Source organism: Mytilus trossulus, chromosome 1, assembly GCF_036588685.1.
Source record: "Mytilus trossulus isolate FHL-02 chromosome 1, PNRI_Mtr1.1.1.hap1, whole genome shotgun sequence".
Lineage (NCBI taxonomy): Eukaryota > Metazoa > Mollusca > Bivalvia > Mytilida > Mytilidae > Mytilus > Mytilus trossulus.
Window position 1 is genome coordinate 54,131,097 of NC_086373.1, and position 25,169 is coordinate 54,156,265.

At 32.6% G+C, this 25,169-nt stretch overlaps 1 protein-coding gene across 6 annotated transcripts in view; it reads left to right on the forward strand.

The window, feature by feature from the left end:
• Positions 1 to 20,371, forward strand: part of LOC134727370 (cyclin-D-binding Myb-like transcription factor 1) — a 31,702-nt gene extending 11,331 nt beyond the window's left edge. For 5 of the 6 annotated variants that reach the window (XM_063591757.1, XM_063591771.1, XM_063591764.1 and 2 more), the window contains exons 10-18: positions 13 to 172; positions 2,413 to 2,481; positions 2,805 to 2,887; positions 3,393 to 3,530; positions 6,236 to 6,384; positions 12,390 to 12,543; positions 17,364 to 17,395; positions 18,207 to 18,315; positions 19,775 to 20,371. In XM_063591757.1, the coding sequence (XP_063447827.1) occupies positions 13 to 172; positions 2,413 to 2,481; positions 2,805 to 2,887; positions 3,393 to 3,530; positions 6,236 to 6,384; positions 12,390 to 12,543; positions 17,364 to 17,395; positions 18,207 to 18,315; positions 19,775 to 19,884 (1,004 nt within the window). In that variant the 3' untranslated portion in view covers positions 19,885 to 20,371. Of the gene's footprint in view, positions 1 to 12; positions 173 to 2,412; positions 2,482 to 2,804; positions 2,888 to 3,392; positions 3,531 to 6,235; positions 6,385 to 12,389; positions 12,544 to 17,363; positions 17,396 to 18,206; positions 18,316 to 19,630; positions 19,696 to 19,774 lie in introns of those variants that run through there. The other variant, XM_063591786.1, reaches the window with a different exon arrangement.
• Positions 20,372 to 25,169: the final 4,798 nt, after the last annotated feature.

Here is a 25,169-nt window from a genome sequence, read left to right on the forward strand (position 1 = left end):
TCTTTTATTCAGGTGAAAATGTTACTACAGGGTTATCCTGGGCATTGGTTGCAGAGAGAGTTCAAACAAGGTCAGAAAAACAGTGTCGAACAAAATGGCTGAATTATCTAAATTGGAAACAGAAAGGAGGTACAGAATGGACTCGTGAGGATGATATAAACTTAGTTCTAAAGTATGTTTACCACTTAAACTTTGATTTGAGTGAATTTACATTTCTAGATAATTTGCATCTTTTTCTCTGTGAAGATTATTTGTAACCTTTCATTAAACACATTTTAAATGGAAAGAATTAAAGCTTTTCCTTTAAAGCATACATGGTTCAGAGGGAAGGCACTTTAAAAATGGGATATCCACTTATAGAGACAAATTAAAATTCCACTTACCGGTACATTATATATTTCTGCTGTGCAAAATATAGATGACCTGCAGCTCTTGGATAAATTTATCAAAATCAGAAATTTGTTTGCATTATTAAAATATAAACACTAGAATTTTAGCTTCATTTTAAAGGAGACAATAAAAGTCTTTAGAGTAGTTACATTATCTGTACTGATTGAACACTTTCAATGTCACACACATGTTCAAGTATTATGAATTTGTCACTGTTCTTTGCACATTTAATCACTGCAAACAATACTTTGATGCCACAGTTATTCAGATGGTGCTGCATAGCTAACTACCCATACAATTTTGTACAAAGGGACGATTTCAAATTCATAACATTAGAGGATCATTGTTTACTTAAACTTGTTACCTGTATATTGGATGTTAATAATGATTTTAAATTGTCTTTTTTATTTTTGTTTTGAGCAACTTTACCAAAATAACCAAAATTTTCATATAAATATAAATAAGTGGTACTTTTTTAGCTCACCTGACCTGAAAGGTCAAGTGAGCTTTTCTCATCACTTGGCGTCCGTCGTCAGTCGTTTGTAAACTTTTACAAAAATCTTCTCCTCTGAAACTACTGGGCCAAATTTCACCAAACTTGGCCACAATCATCCTTGGGGTATCTAGTTTAAAAAATGTGCCCGATGACCTGGCCATCCAACCAAGATGGCCACCATGGCTAAAAATAGAACACAGGGGTAAAATGTATATTTTGGCTTATATCTTTGAAACCAAAGCATTTAGAGCAAATCTAATATGGGGTAAAATTGTTGATCAGGTCAAGATCTACCTGCTCTGAAATTTTCAGACAAATCCGACAACCTTTTGTTGGGTTGCTACACCTGAATTGGTTTTTTTAAGAAAATTTTGCAGTTTTTGGTTATTATCTTGAATACTATTATTGATAGAGATAAACTGTAAACAGCAATAATGTTCAGCAAAGTAAGACCTACAATTTAGTTAATATGACCAAAATTGTCAGTCAACCCCTTAAGGAGTTATTGCCCTTTATAGTCAATTTTTTTAAACTTTTCGTCATTTTTTGGTACTTGTTCAAAAATCTTCTTCTCTGAAACTACTGGGCCAAATTTAACCAAACTTAGCCACAATTATCATTGTGGTATACAGTTTAAAAAATGTGTCCAATGACCCCACCTACCAAACAAAATGGCCGTCCTGGCTAAAATTAGAACATAGTGGTAAAATGCCGTTTTCGCTTTATATCTTTGAAACTAAGTCGTGTAGCGCAAATCTTTCAATATTTAAATGTCCCTCAGAATAAGATCTATCCCCTCACATATTTTCAGATGAATCCGACAATCCATTGTTGGATTGCTGCCCTAAAAATGGTAATTTTAAGGAAATTTTGCAGTTTTTGGTTATTATCTTGAATACTATTATAGATAGAGATAAGCTGTAAACAGCAATTATGTTCAGCAAAGTAAGATCTACAAATAAGTCAACATGATGAAAGTTGTTAGAGGACCCCTTAAGGAGTTATTGGCCTTTATAGTCAATATTGAACAACTTTTTGTCATTTTTGTAACAAAAATCTTCTATTCTAAAATTACTGGGCCAAATTTAACCAAACTTGGTCACAATCATTACTAGGGTATCTATTTAAAAAAGTGTCTAATGACCATGCTAATGACCCCGCTTACCAACTAAGATGGCCAACATCAGTAAATACAGTAACAGGTGAGCGACACAGGCTCTTGAGAGCCTCTAGTTTTATTACAGAATAGCTAATAAGTGGTACTTTATTTATTACAGAATAGCTAATTTATATAGATTTTAATAAGTGGTACTTTATTTATTACAGAAAAGCTAATTTATATAGATATTAATAAGTGGTACTTTTTTTATTTATTACAGAATAGCTAATTTATATAGATTTTAATAAGTGGTACTTTATTTATTACAGAAAAGCTAATTTATATAGATATTAATAAGTGGTACTTTATTTATTACAGAATAGCTAATTTATATAGATATTAATAAGTGGTAATCTATTTATTACAGAATAGCTAATTTGGACGTAAATGATGACACAGAGATTGATTGGAATGATCTAGCCAGTAACTGGCCAAGGTTAGTTGTAATTGTGTAGTATAACACTAAAATATGGTTCAGTTTATCTTTTTATTATAATAACACAGATTAATAATATAGAAATATACATTTTAATGAGTGATTTCACACTTTAATTTGATAAACATTCCATTCCTTCAATAAAAAGGGTTACACAGAAGTAAAGATTAATTCGATTTTATTGTTCATTAAATTGTAACTGTTAAAAACTTCTACGATGCCATCTATTCATGTTTTAAATGTTGAAATGCAAATCTATTAACTCTGCTCACTTGTATTTACAAAAGATGATAACACATTTATTTTACTTTATTTATTATTAGTGTGAGATCTCCCCAGTGGTTGAGAGGAAAATGGTGGTCATTAAAAAGGCATTGTACAGAATATCAAAGTATGGAATTTAAAGGTATGACACTTTGTAAATTTCATTTTGATCTAATGAACAGGTTTGGATTGTCTATAATTTTATCTTGTATAGCTCGATTTGGTTACATTAGCTCCATTGGGCTCGAAACAATTATCTCCCTTAAAAAAAATCCCAAAAAAATCAAAGTTTCTGTAGTATAATTAGATTTGCAGTCTTAAACAACCATCTGTCCCACTTCAGGTAAAAGTTTTTGGTCAAGGTAGATTTTGATGAAGTTAGAATTTAATCAACTTGAAACTTACTACACAAGTTCCCTATGATATGATCTTTTTAATGTCAGATAAGAGTTTTAACCCCAATTTCAAGGTCCACTGAATACAGAAAATGATATTGTGAGTGGGGCTTCGGTTTCTATAGGCACATTCTTGTTTTGGAGGATTTTTTTTTCTCACTAATTATAGATATCAATTTGGATTTAAGATATCCATATACACGATATAAAAACTTAATAGTTGCTGCATTTTAGGATATGTTTGTATTGCAGATATGTTAGAGTATCTTAAGACAATACATTTACAAAACCTGAAAGTAAAACAGACCCCACAGGCAGGCAGTGGTATGAAGTTTATAGGTCTACAGAATGATGTCACCACACAGTATATACCTATACAATTAAATTCAGGTATGCAACATAATGTGAAGTTTATAGGTCTACAGAATGATGTCACCACACAGTATATACCTATACAATTAAATTCAGGTATGCAACATGGTGTGAAGTTTATAGGTCTACAGAATGATGTCACCACACAGTATATACCTATACAATTAAATTCAGGTGTGAAACAATGGTATGAAGTTTATAGGTCTACAGAATGATGTCACCACACAGTATATACCTATACAATTAAATTCAGGTATGAAACAGTGGTGTGAAGTTTATAGGTCTACAGAATGATGTCACCACACAGTATATACCTATACAATGAAATTCAGGTATGCAACATAATGTGAAGTTTATAGGTCTACAGAATGATGTCACCACACAGTATATACCTATACAATTAAATTCAGGTATGCAACAATGGTGTGGAGTTTATAGGTCTACAGAATGATGTCACCACACAGTATATACCTATACAATTAAATTCAGGTATGCAACATGGTGTGAAGTTTATAGGTCTACAGAATGATGTCACCACACAGTATATACCTATACAATGAAATTCAGGTATGCAACAATGGTGTGTAGTTTATAGGTCTACAGAATGATGTTAACACATAGTATATACCTATACAATGAAATTCAGGTATGCAACAATGGTGTGAAGTTTATAGGTCTACAGAATGATGTCACCACACAGTATATACCTATACAATTAAATTCAGGTATGCAACATAATGTGAAGTTTATAGGTCTACAGAATGATGTCACCACACAGTATATACCTATACAATGAAATTCAGGTATGCAACAATGGTGTGGAGTTTATAGGTCTACAGAATGATGTCACCACACAGTATATACCTATACAATGAAATTCAGGTATGCAACATGGTGTGAAGTTTATAGGTCTACAGAATGATGTCACCACACAGTATATACCTATACAATTAAATTCAGGTATGCAACAATGGTGTGGAGTTTATAGGTCTACAGAATGATGTCACCACACAGTATATACCTATACAATTAAATTCAGGTATGCAACATGGTGTGAAGTTTATAGGTCTACAGAATGATGTCACCACACAGTATATACCTATACAGTTATATAAGTTGACTCTACAAAATATGTAGGCCTTACTCTTCAATCAAATTTAAAATGGGACAAACCTATAGATAAAATGACATCAAAAGCAAATCAGTCCCTTGGATTTATTCGTAGAAACCTAAAAATAGCCTCTCCAAAAGTTAAAGCACATGCATATAAAGCTCTTGTCCGACCAAAATTAGAGTACTGCTCAACAATCTGGGATCCACATCAAAAACAGCAAATTACACAAATCGAAAAAGTACAGAGAAGAGCAGCACGCTTCTCATGCAATGGCTTCCATAACACCAGCTCAGTTACTGAAATGATGACAGACCTAAATTGGTACCCACTCGAAATTAGGCGCTTACGTTACAGATTTGTTTTCTTCTACAAAATTATTCATGAAATTGTTGCAGTCCCTACACATAACCTTTTGATCCCACTAGACAATAGAACCAGACATAGCAATCCACACTCATTTAGGCAGATACAAACATCTAAAGACAGTTATAAATATTCCTTTTATCCACGAACAATTATAAATTGGAACTATCTGCCACAACAAATAGTTTCATGCAGTACAGTAGAGGGATTTAAGAGTATGATCACAGAATCTGCTCTCATCCCCATATTCTATTCCTAACTATTTTGTTATCAAATGTATATAGTTTTATCAAAAATTTATTTTTCGAATGTACATACGTTATTTTGTTTTTTCTTGATTTTGTTATTTTTGATTTTTTTCCTTGCTAAAATGTAAATTATAAATTTTTAGTCGACACCCGTTGAATAATCTTCAATTATTAAAGAATCGCTTGAAACTTAAAGAAGAAGAAGAAGAAATCCCATTGGTAGCCTACATCTGTTATCTATTCTTTGGTTCGGGTTATTGTCCCGTTGACATATTCCCCTTTTCCATTCTCAATTTCATTCTGTGGATAGTTGTTGTATTGGCAATCATACCACAGCTCCTTATTTTTATATGTCTTAGCAGCACTTGCTGGTAAATTGATGCAGAAAATAATAACATTACAATTTTGATGTACACAAGCAGTTTCAATAAAATATATGTTTTTGTCAATGTTTTTGTAACATACCATATGAATAGATGAAGATGTTAGATAGACTTAATGACAAATAACCAAGGATATCTAAAGGTGTTCAGCAGTATACAGATGTCTATACAATACATTCATGTACAGCTCTATGATTACCCATAAATAAATTTATCAGTCAAAAGCAATTGGATTATACACAATTATTCCTAGACAGCTTTAACATTAAATACATATTTTGTGACACAAACAGTCACACGTACGGTGACCTATAATTGTTAATGTTTGTGTCATTTTAGTCTTTTGTGGATAGTGGATAGTTGTCTCATTGGCAATCATACCACATCTTCTTTTTTATACTATCCATTTGTTCTATCAGATGATATGTTAACAGACTATTCATTTAATGCTAACTTTGTGTTTTCAGTTTTATGCAACAACCTTTCAGAACAGGTAAAAATTATGCAAACACGAAAAAAACTGATGTATAGTAGTTCCAAATATTCTTTACAATTCCTTTTATGAGAAAAATAATCAACTAAGATATAATTATATATGTGATACTTTACTTTCAGGAGTAGATGATGGTGGTGATAGTATACAGTATGAAGTTCTCCACCAATCAGATTCAGGGATGTACCTTATCGCACCAGCCAATAGTACCCCTATCTCACTCAGTAGCATGGCCATGGGAACAGATCATATTATTGTTCATTCTCTACCAGTAAGTTTTTGTTATTGCTGATCCTAAAATATTTTAATATCAGAAAATACTGCATGCATCTTTTCATGAATTTTGTGCAGATGAATTATGCTATTGAGTTATTATTTTGCTAAATATATCATGTCACAATTTTGCACAATAACAAAAATATCACAATAACTTTTTGATTAAAAGTATTGGTTATTTAATGGTTTTGATTACCAGCAAAATTGCTGAAACTTTCCAACTTCCCAGCAATTAAACTTTTCCTTTATAAAGACTCCTGACATTCATTTTTCCTGATGGACCCTTTTAATTGGTGCAATTATAATGAGAAAAGACATTGATTGCTATAAGATTAAATTAGAATTTTAAGGGAGTTCGCTTCTCAGTTTCAAAGTAATTAACTTTTCAAAACACTAGTTTATATTGATAGGGAATTGATAAAGGAATCCAAAGAGCAAAAAAAATATATAGGTCACCGTGCTTGTTTTCGAGATATGAGCTATTAAAAATTTTGGCTGGAAAATATTCTCTCTTGACTTTTCATAGCTTTATCATTGTCACGTTGTAGTCCTCAAAAACTGTTTAAAAGAAATGAAAATTTTATAAGACTTTTACAGATGGCTTATCACTATACCAGTAAAAGATTTTCAAAAAGAAAACTTGGATCAACGGGCATTTTTTTCAAGGCATTCAAATGGATAAAACCAGAGGATTCCGAAAATCTTACAAAAATTCCATAACATGACAAGCCAGCTTCCTTAATTTAAACAGTTTCTAATATATTGCACCAAATGTTATTTCAAAGTTGCATCTAAATATTTTTTTTCATAATTAATGATTACTGATTTATTCTAGCTTTCAAAAACTTGAAACATTCTTCTTGACAAGTTTGAGACAGGAACACAACATTAGTATGATGTAGAGCAAATACAAGTTAAAGTCTGACTTTTGCTTTTGATTGAATTTTAGGTCAAGTTAAGCTAACAAATATTAGCATTATGTTTTTATTATACCCTGCTTTAAAAACGTAGGAGTATACTGTTTTACCTCTGTCTGGCCATCCTTCCATCCATCCATCCGCCAGTCCTTCCGTCCCATGGATATTTTCGTCACATTTTTCTCAGGCATTACAATACAAGGATTTGTGAAATTTGGTTTAAGGGTTTATATACATGTAAGTCAGCTGTACTGTGTGATGCATTTTAAGATTCATCACTCAACAATTTCCTGTTTACAAAAATATTTGGCTGGGGTATCATCAGTGAGCAGTAGCTTGTAGTTTCACTTGTTTGTCATCTCTTATAGAGATCTTGGGACAATTTTATATTATTTTACTTTTTATTACTTAACAAATATATATTTGATCTTAAAGGTGTACTGATAACTTGAGTGGGGAGGGTCAGACCTTTATAAGGACTTGGGATCAGGTGTTTTTAAGCTTTGGATTTCAGGAAGGATCCTTTTCGGGATCAGGGATATTTTTTTGGAATTTCAGGATGCTTGGATTTTAATTTCTTTGAATTTCAGGACCTCAGGATTTTGTGTTTTTAAGCCTGGAATTTCGGGATCAGGACCCCTAAAGACACCCCCCTCTTGAGTTGACCAGACTTTTGTACTTCATTAGTTTTAAAAATATATAATTTAAATTTGTTAAGTTATCTGGATATCTATGAATAAAAATGTTGTATTTTATCATGTATTGGAAATTTCTGTAAAATGATTTATAATTTGATTGAAAGTAAGCTGTTTTTCTGTTGAAATATATGGAACGCCACGACTGCTTTATGTTTATAATCAGCATTATACGCAGTGTTCACAGCATTATATGAAGTGATCACAGCATTATATGTAGTGCTCACAACATTATATGAAGTGATCACAGCATTATATGCAGTGCTCACAGCATTATATGCAGTGTTCACAACATTATATGAAGTGCTCACAACATTATATTAAGTGCTCACAACATTATATTAAGTGCTCACAACATTATATTAAGTGCTCACAACATTATATTAAGTGTTCACAACATTATACGTTTTTTGTTGTATGATGAGATTGATGTATGATGAGATTTATGAATGATGAGATCATTCGGTAAACTTCGTTTTTTAGCGGAAATTACCGAATCCATAATTGGTAAATTACGGTAATGCCCAGCAAACAAATTTAAAAAGTTATTAAAATCATGTTATCATAAGGTAGCATACAATATTTAAAACTGATTGAAATAAGTAAGGAAAAGATGAAACTGAGAGGTGAATGATTGAAGAAGTTCTGTTCGTCGTAAGAAATACGAATGGCAAAATGTAAGTTAAATAATAAAAAGTTTATTTAATGAAATATCGTAGGAAAATTTGTATGATATATTCTCGAGTTCATTTCCTACTGAAGAAATTTAGCAAGGTGCCACTTTATAGTCCGTACTCAGTTTTAAAAAGCTTAATTACCTTTTAAATAAAACAGTTAGCTTTCTATAACACATAGGTGCCATATTACGCTAGCTTATATATGTCATGATAGAGTCATTTTTGGCATCGATTTTCAGAATTTGGCATTTTTACATGAATAAGTATCTAACAGATATGGAAAATGCAGTTTAAAGCATTTCGCTGTAGGTGCTAAACATAACTTTACATCAATTATTCCATTTTTTTACAAGCTTTTTAGCACGGCAAGTACTAAAATTGTCTTCTAAATGTGATCAGCAGTCTTATATAGAAATTTTAAACTTTCATAGAAAAATTTACCCTTTCAAGACCCTGTTAAACATTTTCATTTAAAGTTATCATCTCTTATGAAAATTGAGTTTGTGGGGATGAATAAAACGTTTACTACGTTTGTTCGTCAGTTTGCACGGTACATACATGTATATATATAAAAGTGGTATGATTGCCAATGAAACAACTTTCCACAAGAGACAAAATGACATCACAGAAATTTTAAACAGCTAAACGGCCACAGTACGACCTTCAACAATGAGGAAAGCCCATACCGGATAGTCAGCTATAGAAGGCCCCGAAATGATAAACGAAAAATATTCCTAATTTATGTACAAACAAACGATCAAAAAACTAACATGTATATAACACATTAATTAACAAACGACAACCACTGAAATAAAGGCTCCTCCTGACTTGGGACGGCCACATATATGCAAAATGTGGCGGGTTTTAACATGTTAGCGGGATGTTGGTATCCTCCCTCTAACCTGGGACAGTGGCGTAACAGAACAACATAAGAACGAACTATGAAAATCAGTTGTAAAAGGCTTGTTAGTTTTCTCGTTTGAATTGTTTTACATGGTCGTATCGGGGCCTTTTATAGCTGACTATGCGGTATGGGATTTGGTCATTGTTGAAGGCTGTACAGTGACCTATAGTTGTTAATGTTTGTGTCATTTTGGTATTTTGTGGATAGTTGTCTCATTGGCAATCATACCACATCTTCTTTTTTATATTAACTCATTAGATGGGTACAAATATAATTACATATGATCTAACAAGAAAATAGAGTGAACGTGCATGTGGGCGGGTACTTGTATATCCCAACAATAAAAAGACACTATAAGTACTGATCTGAGAGTATATATAACTAATATAGTACCATGCTGTTGATTAAAAATAACATCACTCCAGACCCTTTTGTTTTCCACACAATTAATATTGCCAATAATTAAGAAGTTCCGGGTCGAATCGATACCAATAATATATTCACCTGTTAACTATTACATTATCTGTACGTTCCGCATCAGTTTCAACAAGAATGCTTTGCATTTGTTGCCGAATCACCTAAAACTTTATGCTATCGTATTTTTAAAAATAATTTTCAATTGGAAAAATATTCTTTTATGTTTGAAAGAAAGAAATTTTTACCTACATACTGCTGGTCTAACCCTAATATCTATAAGTTTGATCAACTGTTTAATTCATGTAATATTGTAATATTAGAAAAACTATGTAAATTTATAAAAGTTATAAATGTGAAAGTCAGTCCTCCAAGTTAATTTCATTGTATTGTTCACACATGCTTGTAAAAATTGTACCTTATAGTTATATTTATGTAAGTTCTCTATAACTATGTAATTGTAGTTTTATGAGAAATAAAGTATTCGTATTCGCATCTGACAGGAGTACCACGAAACGCTGTATTTAAGATTTTGCTATATACACGGGTCGTAATCACAGGGTTGAAACTACTTAATTCAATCATTGTCACATTGTTCCCGATTGTAGTACTTTAATCAGTATGACTTTCTAAGATGACAATACGAATAATAAAAATCTGGACTTAAAATAAGGCGTATAGGTACAGCATGTACAGTTTTCAATTTGTTAGACGTTAAACAGCGAATCAAAGATTCAATTTTATTCATAACTCATAAAGGACAAAACTGTTGATTAAAAAATACTCCTTTCCAGAGACTTTTGTTTTCCAAACAAAATCAATAATACAAATATTAAATTGACAAGTTCCAGGTCGACGGGTTCAAACAGAAAGATGTTAAAAGCAGAAAAAACTTCATCTTATAATCAGCATGACTTTATCAGATGACAATACCAATACTAAAATAAGGCTTACGCATAGTTATATTCTTTAATTCAGTCACAGACCCGCGATATCACGGATGTGTTCTAGTAAATATATATACATATTAAGTTGTGAATATGGTGAAACTAATCCTCAAAATAAGTTTTAAATGCCCTGGTGTGGAATAAACTTGGGTTAAATTGATCATACTTCTTAATTTACTTATTTCAATCCGTTTTAAATATTGTATACTGCCTTAATGATCACATATATAATTATAACTGTTTAAATTTGTTTTTTGGGCATTAATTTACCGTAATTTACCAATTATGGATTCGGTAATTTCCGCTAAAAAACGAAGTTTACCGAATGATCTCATCATTCATAAATCTCATCATACATCAATCTCATCATACAACAAAAAACGTATAATGTTGTGAACACTTAGTATAATGTTGTGAGCACTTAATATAATGTTGTGAGCACTTAATATAATGTTGTGAGCACTTAATATAATGTTGTGAGCACTTCATATTATGTTGTGAACACTGCATATAATGCTGTGAGCACTGCATATAATGCTGTGATCACTTCATATAATGTTGTGAGCACTACATATAATGCTGTGATCACTTCATATAATGCTGTGAACACTGCGTATAATGCTGATTATTAACATAAGGCAGTCGTGGCGTTCCATAGAAATATATTGATATTGGTTGGAATATACTGATATTGTACAGCATATTAATGATCAGATATTGTACATTAATGGTCAGATATTGTACAGCATATAAAGGATCAGATATGGTACAGCATATTAATGATCAGATATGGTACAGCATATTAATGATCAGATATTGTACATTAATGATCAGATATTGTACATTAATGATCAGATATTGTACAGCATATTAATGATCAGATATTGTACAGCATATTAATGATCAGATATGGTACAGCATATTAATGATCAGATATTGTACATTAATGATCAGATATTGTACAACATATTAATGATCAGATATGGTACAGCATATTAATGATCAGATATGGTACAGCATATTAAGGATCAGATATGGTACAGCATATTAATGATCAGATATGGTACAGCATATTAATGATCAGATATTGTACATTAATGATCAGATATTGTACATTAATGATCAGATATTGTACAGCATATTAATGATCAGATATTGTACAGCATATTAATGATCAGATATGGTACAGCATATTAATGATCAGATATTGTACATTAATGATCAGATATTGTACAACATATTAATGATCAGATATGGTACAGCATATTAATGATCAGATATTGTACAGCATATTAATGATCAGATATGGTACAGCATATTAATGATCAGATATTGTACAGCATATTAATGATCAGATATTGTACAGCATATTAATGATCAGATATTGTACAGCATATTAATGATCAGATATGTTAATTCATTTAATTTGGTTTTTTTTTTAAATAGACAACTAACATATCAACAAGTGAAAGTGTATCTGTAGAAATGAACCCTCAGTCTGTGATACTTTCAAATGAAACTGATACTGGAGTTACCTCACTTGATTCCACAACCATCTCATTACCAATAGAACAAGACTCTCTTTCAGTTAGTAATGGAGGTAAGTTGTCACTATTGATTACCTCCCTTGATTCCACATACCAATAGAACAAGACTCTCTTTCAGTTAGTAATGGGGGTAAGTTGTCACTATTGATTACCTCCCTTGATTCCACAACCGTCTCATTACCAATAGAACAAGACTCAGTTTCTGTAAGTAATGAAGGCAAGTTGTCACTATTGATTACCTCCCTTGATTCCACAACCATCTCATTCCCAATAGAACACGACTAAGTTTCTGTTAGTAATGAAGGTAAGTTATCACTATTGATTACCTCCCTTGATTCCACAACCGTCTCATTACCAATAGAACAAGACTCAGTTTCTGTTAGTAATGAAGGTAAGTTATCACTATTGATTACCTCCCTTGATTCGACAACCATCTCATTCCCAATAGAACAAGACTCTCTTTCAGTTAGTAATAGAGGTAAGTAGTCACTATTGATTACCTCCCTTGATTCCACAACCATCTCATTCCCAATAGAACAAGACTCTCTTTCAGTAAGAATGGAGGTAAGTAGTCACTATTGATTACCTCCCTTGATTCCACAACCATCTCATTCCCAATAGAACAAGACTCTCTTTCAGTAAGAATGGAGGTAAGTAGTCACTTGATTACCTCCCTTGATTTCCCAACCATCTCATTCCCAATAGAACAAGACTCTCTTTCAGTTAGTAATGGAGGTAAGTAGTCACTATTGATTACCTCCCTTGATTCCACAACCATCTCATTCCCAATAGAACAAGACTCTCTTTCAGTTAGTAATGGAGGTAAGTTGTCACTATTGATTACCTCCCTTGATTCCACAACCATCTCATTCCCTATAGAACAGGACTCAGTTTCAGTTAGTAATGAAGGCAAGTTGTCACTATTGATTACCTCCCTTGATTCCACAACCATCTCATTCCCAATAGAACACGACTAAGTTTCTGTTAGTAATGAAGGTAAGTTATCACTATTGATTACCTCCCTTGATTCCACAACCGTCTCATTACCAATAGAACAAGACTCAGTTTCTGTTAGTAATGAAGGTAAGTTATCACTATTGATTACCTCCCTTGATTCGACAACCATCTCATTCCCAATAGAACAAGACTCTCTTTCAGTTAGTAATAGAGGTAAGTAGTCACTATTGATTACCTCCCTTGATTCCACAACCATCTCATTCCCAATAGAACAAGACTCTCTTTCAGTAAGAATGGAGGTAAGTAGTCACTATTGATTACCTCCCTTGATTCCACAACCATCTCATTCCCAATAGAACAAGACTCTCTTTCAGTAAGAATGGAGGTAAGTAGTCACTTGATTACCTCCCTTGATTTCCCAACCATCTCATTCCCAATAGAACAAGACTCTCTTTCAGTTAGTAATGGAGGTAAGTTGTCACTATTGATTACCTCCCTTGATTCCACATACCAATAGAACAAGACTCTCTTTCAGTTAGTAATGGGGGTAAGTTGTCACTATTGATTACCTCCCTTGATTCCACAACCGTCTCATTACCAATAGAACAAGACTCAGTTTCTGTAAGTAATGAAGGCAAGTTGTCACTATTGATTACCTCCCTTGATTCCACAACCATCTCATTCCCAATAGAACACGACTAAGTTTCTGTTAGTAATGAAGGTAAGTTATCACTATTGATTACCTCCCTTGATTCCACAACCGTCTCATTACCAATAGAACAAGACTCAGTTTCTGTTAGTAATGAAGGTAAGTTATCACTATTGATTACCTCCCTTGATTCGACAACCATCTCATTCCCAATAGAACAAGACTCTCTTTCAGTTAGTAATAGAGGTAAGTAGTCACTATTGATTACCTCCCTTGATTCCACAACCATCTCATTCCCAATAGAACAAGACTCTCTTTCAGTAAGAATGGAGGTAAGTAGTCACTATTGATTACCTCCCTTGATTCCACAACCATCTCATTCCCAATAGAACAAGACTCTCTTTCAGTAAGAATGGAGGTAAGTAGTCACTTGATTACCTCCCTTGATTTCCCAACCATCTCATTCCCAATAGAACAAGACTCTCTTTCAGTTAGTAATGGAGGTAAGTAGTCACTATTGATTACCTCCCTTGATTCCACAACCATCTCATTCCCAATAGAACAAGACTCTCTTTCAGTTAGTAATGGAGGTAAGTTGTCACTATTGATTACCTCCCTTGATTCCACAACCATCTCATTCCCAATAGAACAGGACTCAGTTTCAGTTAGTAATGGAGGTAAGTAGTCACTATTGATTACCTCCCTTGATTCCACAACCATCTCATTCCCAATAGAACAAGACTCTCTTTCAGTTAGTAATGGAGGTAAGTTGTCACTATTGATTACCTCCCTTGATTCCACAACCATCTCATTACCAATAGAACACGACTCAGTTTCAGTTAGTAATGGAGGTAAGTAGTCACTATTGATTACCTCCCTTGATTCCACAACCATCTCATTCCCAATAGAACACGACTCAGTTTCAGTAAGTAATGGAGGTAAGTAGTCACTATTGATTACCTCCCTTGATTCCACAACCATCTCATTCCCAATAGAACATGACTCAGTTTCAGTAAGTAATGGAGGTAAGTAGTCACTATTGATTACCTCCCTTGATTCCACAACCATCTCATTCCCAATAGAACAAGACTCAGTTTCAGTAAGTAATGGAGTTAAGTTGTCACTATTGATTACCTCCCTTGATTCCACAACCATCTCATTCCCAATAGAACACGACTCAGTTTCAGTTAGTAATGGAGGTAAGTAGTCACTATTGATTACCTCCCTTGATTCCACAACCTTCTCATTCCCAATAGAACAAGACTCTCTTTCAGTTAGTAATGGAGGTAAGTTGTCACTATTGATTACCTCCCTTGATTCCACAACCATCTCATTCCCAATAGAACAGGACTCAGTTTCAGTTAGTAATGGAGGTAAGTAGTCACTATTGATTACCTCCCTTGATTCCACAACCATCTCATTCCCAATAGAACAAGACTCTCTTTCAGTTAGTAATGGAGGTAAGTTGTCACTATTGATTACCTCCCTTGATTCCACAACCATCTCATTCCCAAAAGAACAAGACTCTCTTTCAGTTAGTAATGGAGGTAAGTTATCACTATTGATTTTATATATGAGTACATTGTCTCTGTCGTCTGATTCAAATTAGCAATTGACAAAAGGTGTATCTGTCCAAAATGAAATTGAAATATGGATAGGGTAGATAATTTGTACTAAATCATTTTTTTGGGGGGGATGAACAAGTTTTTAATAGCTCATGATTGTATGTGGCTCCCCCTGTAAACTATACTCAGTACCCAGAATTCAACATGTTTGTTCAAAACACCAAATCTAGTATTAAAAATGGTTTATTTCTGAATCAAGGTATACTGTTTTCCATGTCTAATGAGTAAAGAGTTATCTCCTGTTAACTTATATTTTCTACAGAGTCAGACCAGGATTCAAAGACTTATGATGGGTTATCACATTTGTTGGAAAATTACCTTACTTTCATCGGAAATAGGCATACTATGATAAGCTCATAATTGTAAATTATTTCCAATAGTTCTATCCCAATTTTCTTTCTATAGTAATGTTCTTAATGTCTGAAGTTTATGAGGTTAACTTCTTTTGTTCCACTTCAAATATTATTTTCTTCCGATATATTCAAGTCAGGCACTTGTTAGGTAAAGTAAGCTTTCTCAATTTGACTTCAGAATTATTTTCTATAGAGATATTCACATTGTCAGTACTTTATGAAGTTGAGTTATCTTTCTTACTTAAATGTTTATATGCATTTCTAATAAGATGTACATGCTCTCAGTAGTTCATGAGGTTAAATTATCTCCCTTGACTCCATTTTACATCCGGGTGTATCATCAGTACACCCGATATATGTACTAACCAAGGGGGCATGATCGATTTTGACCTTACACGGTAACAAACATCTTTGTTTTGCTTTATCAATATTCAATGTACATTTCTCAGCATTTGAAATTCCTGCTCCCAAATAATTTTTGCATCGATTTTTCCTATTCATAAAACAACTTTAATATTCTAATGAGAACAATTAACTTGTACATGCGCAAATAGTTGTGCATGTCCACATCAACTTTCAATTTTGATACAGCTGTTGAGACATTTACATGTTTTATCTGAAAGAAACCAAATACAGGGCACAAGTAATAGTTACAAATCATAAACCTACCTGTGACCACTCATTCCTTGAAACTTGTTGGGTAATAAACCAGTGTGAAAATAAAGTTTATGTGTATGGTGTATAACAACTTAACTATGCACCGTACATAAGGATTTATGTTGTCAGCTAAACACCGTACACAATGCTTCTTTAGGGATAAAATATTGAAAAATAACAAATGTATGAAAGATTTTAATGCCAATTATTGAAACTGCTATACTTATTACACTCACACATTTACCTTCTATCAAAAAAAGAGTTGCATTGAATATAGAATTATATCGGATGAGATGAGGGCCATTGTATTTGACAAGTAAAAGCAAATGCTTTTACTATGTTTTAGTTATCCCTCCTGTTTTGGGAAAATAATGAGACATCTCTTATCATTAACCTACGATCAAATCATTGCTTAAAATAGCAATTATGTTTAGATTGAAGTACACATTGATATTATGTGAACAAAACAATTTTTTTTGTTACCGTGTAAGATCAAAATCGCTCATGCCCACTTGGTTAGTACCTATATCCGCTGTATGAAGATAAACAGTGTTAATTCCACCATAAAAATGGAAAAATTCTACATAAATGTGTTCACAGTGTTTACAGTAAAAATATTTTATATTTTTTAGAGCTTCAGCCTTCAACAGATTTTGAATCTCCAGTAAGTTTATGAACATAAATTTTCAGTATTTAAATTCTAGAAAGTTGCAAAACAGAAGAGAATTATAGAATTATTATTTTTAGCTTAGATGCAACATAGTCACACTTATACACTTATGGCATATGATGAATGCCATCAGGTTAGTTTTTAGGTTTTGGGTATCCACTCATCATGTTCATTAGGATATCAATATTTCAGTTTCTAGATAAAAATAATTTGACCAATAAACTATATCATGCTATATACTAAACAACTGGTTTGTAATGCCACATGGTGGTTATAAGACCTCTTTACCTTTCTAATAGAAATAAGGAGATGTTGTTTGCCAATAGACAAAATTACAAGTATCCATCATATGTGGAGTTTAATAATTATAGGTTATATAATTTGCCTAAATGTGTTGTATTGCTAAATAAAATTCATTGTATAATTTCAAATTAACATTGTAAAATGAGCAATATTTACCCTTCATTGCTCACAAGCACTTAAATTTAAATTTAACAGTAGCATCCTTGTTGATTGAAGGGTAGAATTATGCATTGTTTTATTTAATTAACAAATACCAATAGCAAGCAACAGAAAGGGTTCTGTGGAACAATTATGAATAAATGTATTGACCAGATTAATAGAAATGGTATTGATTGGAACAAAAAAGTTACCAAACAACCCAAGCACATCAAACATTGACATTGTATGGTTATCAACAATGGAGAATCATCTTTACCTTGCAAAAACAACTACTTTTGTACTGAACATCCTAATTGCAATCGATGTGTTGATTTATAAAATGTTTTTTTCTTATTTCCCACAGTCAATTCCAGAAGTAACAGACATGAGTCAGTCTTCATCTACAGCTGATGGGGATTTAAACGACACCTCAACAAACTTTGTACAGAATAATGTCATGTGTACACTCTCAGGTAAATACAAAACTTTGTACAGAATAATGTCATGTGTACACTCTCAGGTAAATTTACATACAATAATTTGATCAGAATCATATTATGTGTACACTCTCTGAGGTAAATGCAAAACTGAGTACAGAATAATGTCTTAAACTCTCATGTAAATATAAATACAATAATTTGTACAGATTAATGTCATGTGTACACTCTCAGGTAAAAACAGTTCTATGTACAGAATAGTGTCATGTATACACTCTCAGGTTAACACAATTCTTTATACAGAATAGTGTTATGTGTACACTCAGGAAAATATAAAACTTTGTACATAATAATTTCCTGTGTAAACTTTCAGGTAAATCTACATACAAAACTTTGTACAGAATAATGTCATATGATCACTTTCAGGTAAATTTTAAACAAACACTTTGTATATACTAATGTCATGTGTACACTCTCTGGTACATTACAACCAACCGTTTTATTCAGAATAATGTCATGTTTACACTCTGGTAAATTAAATACAAAACTTTGTACAACCATTTCAGGTAAATTCACATGCAAAGCCATCTACAGAACAATGACATGTTGATGCTCACATGATTTACATACATAACATTATTAATCTATGTATCCTTTATTTGTGTGCAGCAATACAGATTTATTACTAATGATACTTTTTTCTCATAAAATAAAAATCAAGGCTTTCTGAAATTTGAAATTATTGAAGCTTTATGTTAGAAAACTATACTGTATGACTTTTATCACATCCATTGCTCATCAGCTTCCTGTTAACCCAATATAGCAATGGTATTTTTAGTAATAGCTCACCTCCCACTTTATTTTGCCTGTGTATGATCAGCATAAATATCAGTTGGACTGGGTATAAAAGAACATTAAGAATGTCATTAAATAGTTCAAATTGAATACACAACTTTCGAGTTCTGTACATTTCTGTCAAAAAACTTTGGTTTCAGTGAACATCTTTTGTGCGTTTAGGGGCATCGTCACTTCCTTTCCCATGTTGAGCAAGTATTTGGAAAACTATGATGTTATATTGCACGAATTATTCAGCAAATTGAATTCTCATAATTGACAATCAGCACAACTTTCATTAGGGAATTATAATTAAGTACCTACAGAATTAACAATATTTCTAGTTTATCCTTCACAATGACACTTGATGAACACTAATAGTGCAGGGATATAGGTGATCCCCTTTATTTGGTAAATGACGTCATAAAGTCGCACATAATTGAAGAGTTTTTCCAGTGAAGAACAAACTCATAAGTAGTCTATTATTTAGTATGTTTGACAAATATATTTATTACAGATCCCATGCTGCCATCAGGTGGGGGTGATCTATTATCTAGCATAGTATGATTGGCAAACATATTTATTACAGATCCCATATTGCCATCAGGTGGGGGTGATCTATTATGTAGCATAGTATGATTGACAAATATATTTATTACAGATCCCATGCTGCCATCAGGTGGGGGTGATCTAATTGGATCTTCATCTGATGCTGAGATTGACAAGACACATCACCATGATTCAGACTTAGAACATTCTAATACTGCCTAGAACTAGTGGAAATATATGTATTAAACCTAGCATTGCCCAGAACCTTTCTGTTGAGAATGTCTATAGAAAAAAAGAAACCACAAAAGCATAATATAGATCTTGGTAGTTTGGGGCATATATTGTGAATTGGATAAGGAAAAGTTATGATGATAATTAATAAAGATTTATGTAGCTATATGTCAAAGATATTTCAACTGTTATAAAAATGGCATAAAAAAGAAGATTTAAAAAGGTTAATTGTATGAAAATGTGTTTGATAGTGTTAGGAATTATAAAATGTTCTATCCGAATTCTTAAGTTTTTGTTACAAATTTCTGTTATTTGTCAATTTAACGTATTTATATTGATGTATTTTTCTTAGCATATTGGCTCTATAAAAATCATGCCTCAAAGTGTATAAGTGCTGAATTTCAAATTAGATGTGTAGAATGTCTGTATCTGCATTTAAGAATGGAATGAATTCCATAATTTAGGAGCAGCTTTATATATTTTTATACGACCGCAAATTTTGAAAAAAATTTCGTCGTATATTGTTCACTTTTGTTTATGTTAAATGTTTCTTTCCTAATTTATTTGTTGATAGAATTGGCATTTGATGGAATAGTACCTTATTAGAGTACAATGTTGACTACTTCTACTACTATATTATCACAAATTTGTATTTAATGTGCAATTTACGTTTTTGTTGTTTCCCTTTTTCTTCACATGTTTGTTTGATGTAGAATTGAATTAAAAGTTGAGAACTTTACCATAGTTAATATAATGCATGTATTGATTGTGATAGAAAACATTTATTTGTAATTTTTATGTTTGTCAATTTGTTGAAATAAAAATTATTTTGTGACTTTAAACATATACTATTTCCTAGAGTGCTATGTCAAATCTTGTATAATAATTGAACTCTTTCTCAGTTCTGCTTAAGACATAATTTGAGGTAACATCCACTTTTAAATTATTGCACATGTTCATTTTATTTGAACTTTTAAATTGAAAATAACAGTTTTAACTCATATTTCACAGTTCACAGAATATGAGAATGTCATACACTGCAACAGTGCCTCAGTGGCAAAGTGTCTAAAGTAGTTCTATTACTGTAATAATTAGACAGTCAACACTGAGTTCGAATCCCACTCATGCAGGTGCAATCTACCACAATCTTAATTGACTAGGATCGTCAGTTTTCCTATCGAAGGTCTGATTTTCTCTGGGCACTCCAGTTTCCTCTACCAATAAAAACTGGCGGCCACAAAATAACCCAAATGTTGTACTTAAAAGAGACTTTAAAACACCAACATTCAATCAATCAATCATACGCTGCAAAGGGGAATGGTGTCATATGGACTTATATTCTTGTTCAACTGTAAAAAAAAGAAGAAAAAAAAACCCACACATAATGAGGTCAGCGTATGGTATTAGATAATGACAGCTTTTCTTCAGGATTACTTTAAAGAGGCCTTCAGATGACCAGGAGGATTAAGTAGTTCAGCTACAGTATTACTAGCCTGTCAACACTGAGGTTGTGAGTTCGTAACCTTGCTTGTGCAGATGCTTCAATCTTATTTGACAAGAATTATTTGTTACCTGCTTAAGGTTAGTGGTTTTCTCAAAACTTCCTGGTTTACCAATATAAACTGGCTGCCATGATATACTAGTAGCTAAGAGGGTAAAAGCTTCATTAAACATCAATTGATCTGATTGCAATACAGATTGGAGGCATCCAATGTTTATGTATTGCCTAGACACATCTGAAAAATGCTTATACCCTCTTGTTTCTGATAATAATTGGTCAATAAAAGGTCCAGCTCAAAGGTTTTGACAGGATGTGTCATTGTGAAAACAAAAAGTGGCCTTGCTGAAATGTCTCAGTCCTAACTGATCATCGATTTTATGTTGATAGTCATAAATATAAACCTTTACAACAAGTATCACATAACTCAACATGGTCTCAGTAAAGAGGTCAAAATTAGATAAACCAAACTGGAAATATAATTATGTACATCTTACAATCATTTTATACACCAAAATATAGTTGACCTATTGCATATCTTATTACACAAAAAAAAGAGTGAAACACAAAAACTGAACTTTGACCACCATGAAAATGAGGTAGAGGTCAAAAGAAAACTACTGATTGGCATAAGGACCTTGCAAGTAGGCACATACTGATAAAATGGGGAATGTGTCAAAGAGATGACAACCCGACCATATATATATATATGAATATAGTTATCGTGTTAATCATAATAAGAAAGAAATTAACATTACTTAAACCTAACCTTTTTTTCTCAAATAGTCATTGTACAATGAAAATGAGGTCCAGGACAATGCAAATATGACAAGACAGTATCAAAAGCCAACTATAAACACAGTATGAAGCATTCAGGTCTTCCACCTTCTAAAATGTAAAGCTTTTATGAAGTAACCAAATGCTGCCAACAGATCACTATCCCTATGTCCAGCTTTTTATGTCGCAAATTCAAGAAAAACTCATGGATCCCAAAATAGTCATAAACAAGAGGCTGTCACAACGACAGCAACCGGATTTATTAACATTTATTTGTGTCATTGCAATATCACATTAGAACCATTATTGATGAATGGTGAAAGTGAAAATCATCATTATTGACCTCTATTTTGTCATCAGAAACAGCATATTAAAATTTCAAAACCTTGGGTTGAATGGTTCATGAGAAAATGCACGGACACGACTGGAAATACCATTTTTCAATCTTTCAAGAACCATAACTCCTGAACGATAAAAGTAAAAATCGTCATAATTGAACTTGATCTCCATTTTGTCATCAGTAACAATATATTAAAATTTAGGAGGCTTTGGTAGAACAGTTCATGCGTAAATGCACGGACACGACTGGAAATTCCATTTTTCAATCTTTCGAGAACCATAACTCCTGAATGGTAAAAGTCAAAATCGTCATTATTGAACTTGACCTCCATTTTGTCATCGGTAACATCATAATAAAATTTGGGAAGCTTTGGTAGAACAGTTCATGCATAAATGCACAGACAGGACTGGAAACTCAATTTTTCAATCTTTCAAGAACCATAACTCCTGAACGATAAAAGTCAAAATAGTCCTTATTAAACTTGACCTCCATTTTGTCATCGGTAACATCATAATAAAATTTGGGAAGCTTTGGTAGAACAGTTCATGCATAAATGCACAAACAGGACTGGAAACTCAATTGTTCAATCTTTCAAGAACCATAACTCCTGAACGATAAAAGTCAAAATCGTCATTATTAAACTTGACCTTCATTTAGTTGTCAGTAACAACATATTAAAATTTAAAAGCTTTGGTTTAACGGTTCATGAGTTAATGCACTGACACGACTGGAAACTCCATTTTTCAATCTTTCAAGAACCATAACTCCTGAACAGTAAAAGTCAAAATCGCCATTATTGAACTTGACCTTTATTTAGTTGTCAGTAACAACATATTAAAATTTTAAAAGCTTTGGTTTAACGGTTCATGAGTTAATGCACTGACACGACTGGAAACTCCATTTTTCAATCTTTCAAGAACCATAACTCCGGAACAGTTAAAGTCAAAATCGCCATTATTGAACTTGACCTTCATTTAGTTGTCAGTAACAACATATTAAAATTTTAAAAGCTTTGGTTGAACGGTTCATGCGTAAATGCACGGACACGACTGGAAATTCCATTTTTCAATCTTTCGAGAACCATAACTCCTGAATGGTAAAAGTCAAAATCGTCATTATTGAACTTGACCTCCATTTTGTCATCGGTAACATCATAATAAAATTTGGGAAGCTTTGGTAGAACAGTTCATGCATAAATGCACAGACAGGACTGGAAACTCAATTTTTCAATCTTTCAAGAACCATAACTCCTGAACGATAAAAGTCAAAATAGTCCTTATTAAACTTGACCTCCATTTTGTCATCGGTAACATCATAATAAAATTTGGGAAGCTTTGGTAGAACAGTTCATGCATAAATGCACAAACAGGACTGGAAACTCAATTGTTCAATCTTTCAAGAACCATAACTCCTGAACGATAAAAGTCAAAATCGTCATTATTAAACTTGACCTTCATTTAGTTGTCAGTAACAACATATTAAAATTTAAAAGCTTTGGTTTAACGGTTCATGAGTTAATGCACTGACACGACTGGAAACTCCATTTTTCAATCTTTCAAGAACCATAACTCCTGAACAGTAAAAGTCAAAATCGCCATTATTGAACTTGACCTTTATTTAGTTGTCAGTAACAACATATTAAAATTTTAAAAGCTTTGGTTTAACGGTTCATGAGTTAATGCACTGACACGACTGGAAACTCCATTTTTCAATCTTTCAAGAACCATAACTCCGGAACAGTTAAAGTCAAAATCGCCATTATTGAACTTGACCTTCATTTAGTTGTCAGTAACAACATATTAAAATTTTAAAAGCTTTGGTTGAACGGTTCATGAGTTAATGCACGGACAACATTTGATTGCTGCCAGCCGTACATCCCCAAATCAATAAGGCAGCAACCATTTAATTTATGGGGAGGCTATGGGGTTTTTTTCTGTGCAAACTTTTATTTTCGCCTGTGGCGAAGAACAATCTATTTTTTTAGCGACAAACTAAAAACATTTTTTTTCTTTCAATTTTAGCATTACATATAGTGGCAGCTGAGGGTGAAACAAACAAATTTTTTTTCTCAGGGTCAAAAACAAATAATTTTGTTTACCAAAACCTGGAAGCAAACTTTTTTTTCCAAAAAAAACCATAGCCCCCCCCTTTAAAAGATGTCTTTAATTGGAATACACCTGCAATGTTATATACATGTCTCTCCCAAGTCAGGAGCCTGTAATTCAGTGGTTTTCATTTGTTGATGTATATCATATTTGTTTTATCATGTATTGTACATAAATCAGGATGTTGTTTTAAATTTGTCATGTCAGTGCCGTTCATATTTTGCTATGCTGTATGGGTAAGGGTTTTGGTCATTGTTAAAGGCTGTAAGGTGACCTATAATTGCCAACTTCTACACAATTTGGTCCTAGGTGGAAAGTTATAGCATTGGCAATCCTACCACAGCAATTTTCCCCCATCATGTTTCAAATACAGAAAACCAACTTATTTTCAAGGATACTTTATTTCGCTTTTAACCCTTGCAAAGCCGATTCACAGCTATTTCATTTTGCGATTTTCTGATTTACTTGATGCAGTTTAATAAGGAAAGATCATAGTTTGATATATTCACGACAAATTATATTCGCGTTATTTTTCTGCTAGCGAAAATAAATTACT